Source organism: Chaetura pelagica, unplaced genomic scaffold (genome assembly GCF_000747805.2).
Source record: "Chaetura pelagica isolate M959 unplaced genomic scaffold, ChaPel_1.0 scaffold471, whole genome shotgun sequence".
In the NCBI taxonomy this organism is placed as follows: Eukaryota; Metazoa; Chordata; class Aves; order Apodiformes; family Apodidae; genus Chaetura; species Chaetura pelagica.
In genome coordinates, this window is record NW_009952430.1 from 1,169,181 (window position 1) to 1,175,458 (window position 6,278).

General features: G+C 40.1%; 1 protein-coding gene across 1 annotated transcript in view; it reads left to right on the forward strand.

The window, feature by feature from the left end:
* Positions 1-4,234: 4,234 nt before the first annotated feature.
* Positions 4,235-6,278, forward strand: part of FN3K (fructosamine 3 kinase) — a 6,338-nt gene continuing 4,294 nt past the window's right edge. Inside the window, exons 1-2 of the mRNA XM_010008238.1 lie at positions 4,235-4,488; positions 5,494-5,645. Of these exons, the coding sequence (XP_010006540.1) occupies positions 4,348-4,488; positions 5,494-5,645 (293 nt within the window). The 5' untranslated portion in view covers positions 4,235-4,347. The remainder of the gene's footprint in view (positions 4,489-5,493; positions 5,646-6,278) is intronic.

The following is a 6,278-nucleotide window of genomic DNA, read 5'->3' on the forward strand; positions in this document are numbered from 1 at the left end:
CCTGCTGAATACCAAGTGTAGCACAGTCACAGCCATAGCACTTAGGATAGTAGGGAGTAACTTGATGAGGGAAATGTCTAAGGAAGGAGTTTATTCAGTTGCACAAATGACCTGTTTGTGTCAAGAAGGCATTGTATGCTTGAGACCAGGCAAATGAATATAGATCAAACACTGAACTGTAGATGATTTGGAAGAAGTTCTTTCTTAGGAACCAATTGTGCTTCAGAGTAGAGAAATACCAGGGTTTGCATGTGCACCCTCATGGAAGATATTGGAGAAGTGTTTGTGAAATGGAAAATGGCTTTTCTCAGTTATTGAGGAGATGGCTAAAAAAAGCTGCTCATTCCTTTTTGCTGCCTCCCTTGCCACTGATTGCTCAAACTTTGATCTCTTCATGTCCAGTTATGTGCATGAAAACAATGTTAGCAAAATATTTTGAAAGTCAACAAGAAAATTACATCATGGGAACTGTGAAAAATGATTTGGACTTGCTATTAACTATGCTAATGTGATACTATTAAATCAACACTGCTTCCTGTTCTGCTACAAAGCTGTGTGAAAATGCTTGTAATTTGTTCTGGCACGTGCATTTTGTGAGCTGTTCTGTGATTGCTGATCAGTGGGCTCTTAACTAGAGCAATTATTTTGTTTTTCCACCAGAACTAGCTGTCTCTTCTTTTGTCCAGTAGTGTTCATTCTTACAAGATCTTTTCAGGTAAGACACTTTATATGTCCACATGCTGTGAAGATGCACTGTCTCACCAATACAAACAGAAGATGTACTTTTGGACTGTTGTCATTGCCACAGAATAATGCCATCTGGCTTCACATGAATTCTCTGTAGTTTAGGCTACAGGTGCCATTAGCTCAGGTTTTCCTTCACTCCCATTAAGTGCACTTTGTAGCTCTTGGCATAAGAGACATGAAACCAAAGGAAGTGTAACTGGTAATGATACTTGAGTGCAAGCATAGCAGGTCCGTGAGGGATGCATGATTCCTAATGTGCATTTTGAGAATGACTTTGATTAATTAAAAAAGCTTTGTAGTGGATATTGGCAGATTACTGAGGGTTTTTTTAGTTGCTAATTTTGCAGTTATAAGAATTGGAAGCAAGAGAAGACTGTCACTTGATAAAACTGCCTCTCCTTCATCTACTCCTCACTGGCTGTTTAGCTTCTGCTACAAAAAGTTTTAAAGCCTTGCTTGGTAGAATAGTTTTTACTTTTACCTTGTTGCTTAAATTAAAAGTTTCTCAGTTGGTTACTGTTGTCTCTTGTTTTCTGCATTAAAACCTGACGACTTGTGTGCAAGCTTGGGGAGCTACATGGTTAAGGGTCACTAGTTTGTTAGACAGTGAAGGTCAACAAAGGTGTTGATGGGAATGTGGTCATGGATTTTCACCTGGAGCAGTGTCACTGAAGCAGGTTTATGTGTTGTTAGGTTACAGTGTCATCTGAGGTTCAACCTGTGCCTTCAAACTTCATGTATTTTACCAGCTGTTTGGATGTTGATGAAATGTTACATCTGTGTTCATATCCTCATCCCTTTCACCCAAACTTAGTGCAGTTTCCCCCAAACTGCTTAGTGCAGCTGATGGAAGAAATGCTGTGAAATATTAGCCAGCAGTCAATCTGGTTAGATCCCTTAACTGTTTATTTCCATACATCTTCATAACAAAACCAGAAGTTATTTAACAAGGTCATTCTGTTTGCAACAGAATCTTCAACAAATCAACATGTTTATTTTGCTAAAATACCTAAATACTTTTAATCATTATAAGGTGAAAGAGATATGAAGGTGCATTTTTTGTCAGTAATTGACTGGAGTGATAAATGATAAGTCTTCAAGGATCACCTTTTCCTAATAGAACTTAATTACAATGTTGTGACTGAAGGAAAATGATATAGTATGCAAGTTATGTAAATAGAAACTATTATATTTAGAGTTTTAATGTAAGGGATACTATGCTCACTTTTTCAAAGCCATTTTATGCCACAATTAAAAATGGAAGGGATGTAAAGAGGGACACTCTTCTGCACCATGGATCTGTTGATGAAGAGCAGCAGAAGACAGCAGTTGAATCAGGGAATGGAAGAAGGGGATGAAATCTCTTCTGAAGCCAGGCTGCTGGCTTTTTCTTACATAATGGATAGTTCTGCACTGCTCTTAGAATTCTCCTCTTTGATAATTTTGTTGCATTATATGTTCTAGGCATGCCTTTGTTATTCTTTAGCTTTAAACTGTGAGAGAAGGTAATGTGTTCTGCTTTTGCCTCTCACATATTTTTCCCTCTTGGCTCCCTCCAAACATTCAGAATCTGTCAAGTGTGTTTTCTTGCACCAGGTTCTCATTATGTTTTCCCTGGTTCTGTATCATAATTTTGCTGAACTTCCATCCCTATTTGGACAAGGAAAAATGGTGAATAAAGTCCTAAATTTTTACTAAATATACAGTGTACCTGTATTCCTCTGTTGAAAACAATTGTAATATCCTCTCATGAAGATCATATGTAGGTTATGTAGACTGAAGCATTTCAAGGGATTTAATGCTTTGAAAACCAGATCTCTTTATATTTTTTTTTCTTGATTAAAACTAAACTTTGAGATTAATTCATTAGGGAATTAATGAGTGGGTTGGCATATGATTGTGCATAATTTGAAAAACATGATCTTCTGCCTTGGAGAGGAGTTGGAAGAAGGGAAGCTTGGAAATCTGGACTTAATGGTTAGGATCATAGGAGAATTCAGGTTGGGAGAGAACTCAAGAGGTCACTTAGTTCAATCTTGTGCTTAAAGCAGGATGAGCTGTGAGGACCGGCCAGGTTACTTAGGTCTTTATCTGACCTGGTCTTGAAAATCTCCAAGGATGGAGGCTGCAGAACCTCTCTGGGCTATGTGTTTTATGGCTTGACTGTCCTCATTGTGACAATACATCCATTTTGAACCTCTCTGCAAGACCCTGTATTTCTGCTGAGTTGTTTATAGTTGCTCTGTACCCTGTGTTGCAGTGTGATGTCTTTGTTCTCATCCTCATGGACTGCTGCCATCTGCACTAACTGCCTGCAGACACAACTGTTGCACTCTAGCACTGCTTTTCTTCCTGCTTTTTGGCTTTGCTGTTATTCCAAAGCAGACCTGGTGATTTTAACTGATGCTGGATGGTTCTAGCAGAAGTAGAAGCAGGGGGGAGGTGGCATCCAATTAGCTGGTCTTGTGAGCACTGTTTGTTACAAAAGATTTGAGGGGAAAATACATTTTTGGTAACTAAGCCACACCAGAATCACATGAGCTTTATTATTTTGCTTTGTAAAGTATTATTCAATTGCTTTTTAACACATTTTTAAACAAAATCTCCAAGAATTCACCCCTGCATGACTAGCAGAGAATTGATCCAGCATGGAAGCACACAGGTTTTTCTACCTCCTGGCTGCTGTGGAAATGGTGCAGTGTATTTGGATTACAGAGTCCTGGTTCTGGTTTCTCAAAAAATAACCTGTCAGAATGCTGAAAGAAGTGCTGCAGTCAGCATTAAAAGGTGAAATGACATCCTAAAGATCATACTCACTTTGAAGAAGCATAGAGAAACAGTACCCAAATGTCTTTATTACCAAACTGATGCTTTTACTATGAATTGTCACCCAGCCCTGAGCACCCTAACTATCTCACTGACTTGAGGGCACTTTCAAGCAATATAAGTAATTTTACTTTCTCTTACAGCAGATTGAATTCTGTCCCAAGAGTGGAAAGTGTCCTGAAGCTCTCAGTGCTGCAAACAGAGCTGCAGTCCACACAAAGCAACTGCCAGCAGGAAAAACCCACCGACCCTTCCAGGTATTCCTGGTGGCTTAGGGTCAGCAGCAGGATTGAACTGCATCCTTGGGAACTGAAACTGTGCTTTGCGCATCTGAAATAACCACAAACCGAAACGTGCGCACTTTGTGTTGTTGCCTTTAAACTCCCTCTAGTGGATGGGTTGAAAAAATGACGCCACCAACGTGATCAGGGAGCTTAAAAAAGAAAAACGTGTCCAAACTACAAATACCAGCAGCTCCCGGCACAGCTGAGAGGACCCAGGACACACCTCTTGGCTTTATTCTAGCAAATCAAGGGTTTGTTTTTCACGCATAGCTCTAAAAGCTCATGGGAAACAAAGCATTATGAAACGTTATCCCTGGGTTTGCCTTTATTTATTTATTTTTGCGTTCTTATTTTTGCTTTCTTTTTTGTTTGTCTTTGGTGAGTGGCCCTTTTACCTCACAGCGGAGTGACAGTGAACGAAGGACCTGAGCCTTAATCTTGTTGTGCAGTGGATTTAGCAGAAAGCAGCAGCAGCAGCCTGGAAGTAGCAATGGAAAAAATCCTGAAAACAGAATTGAAAACTTCTGTCCTGAAGGCATTTGGGAGCTCGGGAGGAGGATGCATCAGCCAAGGCCAAGGTTATGAAACCGACAGCGGGCGAGTATTTGTTAAAGTCAACCACAAACCTCAGGTTAATGCCAGCAGATAGTTAACTACTAATAGTGTTGCATGGAGAGAGATTTTTATTTTAAAACAACCTAAGGGATAATTATGTAGATTTCTGCATTTTCAGGCTGAATTTTAATTATTCTAGTTTTCCTGTCAGCTTTCTTCTAAAAGCTGCTCCCTATTTCATATCAAGTATTAATGCAGCAGGTTTAGTTAATGCCAAATGAGGTGCAATGCAAAGTGATGACCCTCACCAAGAGTAACTGGCCTTGCAATTTGTAAACAAGAGGCTGAGAACAGAGCTGTTATTGAGAGTTTGGAAAATTATAAAGCTGCATTTGTATTCACTGCATTCTTTTCCATGTTTCAGTTAGGAGGAGAGGGGAGTGGGAGGGAGCAAACAGGGTGCCAGTGCTAAAACTCCTGCTACCGAGGTTTCAAGCTGCCCCATAGCTTTTTGTATTTCTAGCAGTAAGATCTTTGCAGTTTTTCAGGCCAGATTCTCCACTTTTCTATTTCTAAATGAATACAGTACTCAGGGTTTTTTAACACCACGGTGCATCAGACAACATCAAAACCGTCCTAAACCTGCTGCAAAGAACAGCGTCTTTACCTCAGAAATGCAAAGTTCAGGCTTAATTTCTGCACTTTAGTCTCCATCTGGTGGTCATTGACCTGCATGGAAAGGAGGACGTGTTTGAGAATTCAGTCTTTTACTTCATTTACTAGTGATCGTCTGTGGTTTTGGAGGAGGTCTTGGATACTCAGAGTTATGTCTGGGAAGTTTGGCATCTCCCTAAGCAGCTGGAAATCCTGGTGAAATGTAAAACATTCATCCTGGGATGAATTTGGGGGGAAAAAATCAGAATTAAGGTACTCAAGTCTCCCTGTCTGAAGTACTGAAACCTTCCTGAAGCTACATTCTTTGATCGAGATGAATTAATTCCTTGTAACTTTGTAAACAAGGCTATTTTTTCCAGTGCAGACACCTGTAGTTTAGCCCAAGGATATTCTTACTCCTTGACAGGCTAGAAGAATGTTTGAAGGGGAGATGGCAAGTTTGGAAGCTATTCAGAAAACCAATATTGTGCGAGTGCCTCAGCCTATTAAAGTAATTGACCTACCTGGAGGAGGAGCAATGTTTGTCATGGAGTACCTGAAGATGAAGCATCTCAGCAAGTATGTCTATACATCTCTTCTTTTTACTTTGTTTCGGGACCTGTTTTCTTGTATCTTGCAGTCAGTCAGAAGACTTCATGAGAAGAACCTCTTTATTCTCTTGGAGCTGGAGCTTATACTTGTCAAGACCTGTGTTTGTGTGTGTGTGTGCATATCACAAATAAATAGCTCCAGATCTATAGGTGTGTGTGTGCATACACTCCTGCCCCATATTTTACTCTCTCCTGACCCTCTCCCTGCAACAGAAATGGCACATGGTCTTGCTAGCCTGGAACTTTGTGTGCAGGTCCACATATGCTGAGATGCTGCTCCAGTGAATGTGATCATGGCTGAGTTTAGCCCGTCTTTCCCTTCTGAGATTTTTAATTTCAGTTTCTTTTCCCAGCCTATCAGTTTTAACTCACAGACTTCTTATGTCTTTGAAACCTCTGGTTCTTTAAGTACAATCTTCAAGTATGATTGAAGCCAGTCAAGTTCAAAGGCACTAGGATGAGGAAGAATTAAATGGATAAATCACATGAAGTTCCATTTTGTCTGTCAACAAAACTGAACCTGGACTTCAGGATTCATAGGCACACAGGCTTTCAGGAATTATCTGCTTTGTTCCAGGCCTCTACAGGAACACAGGAATGC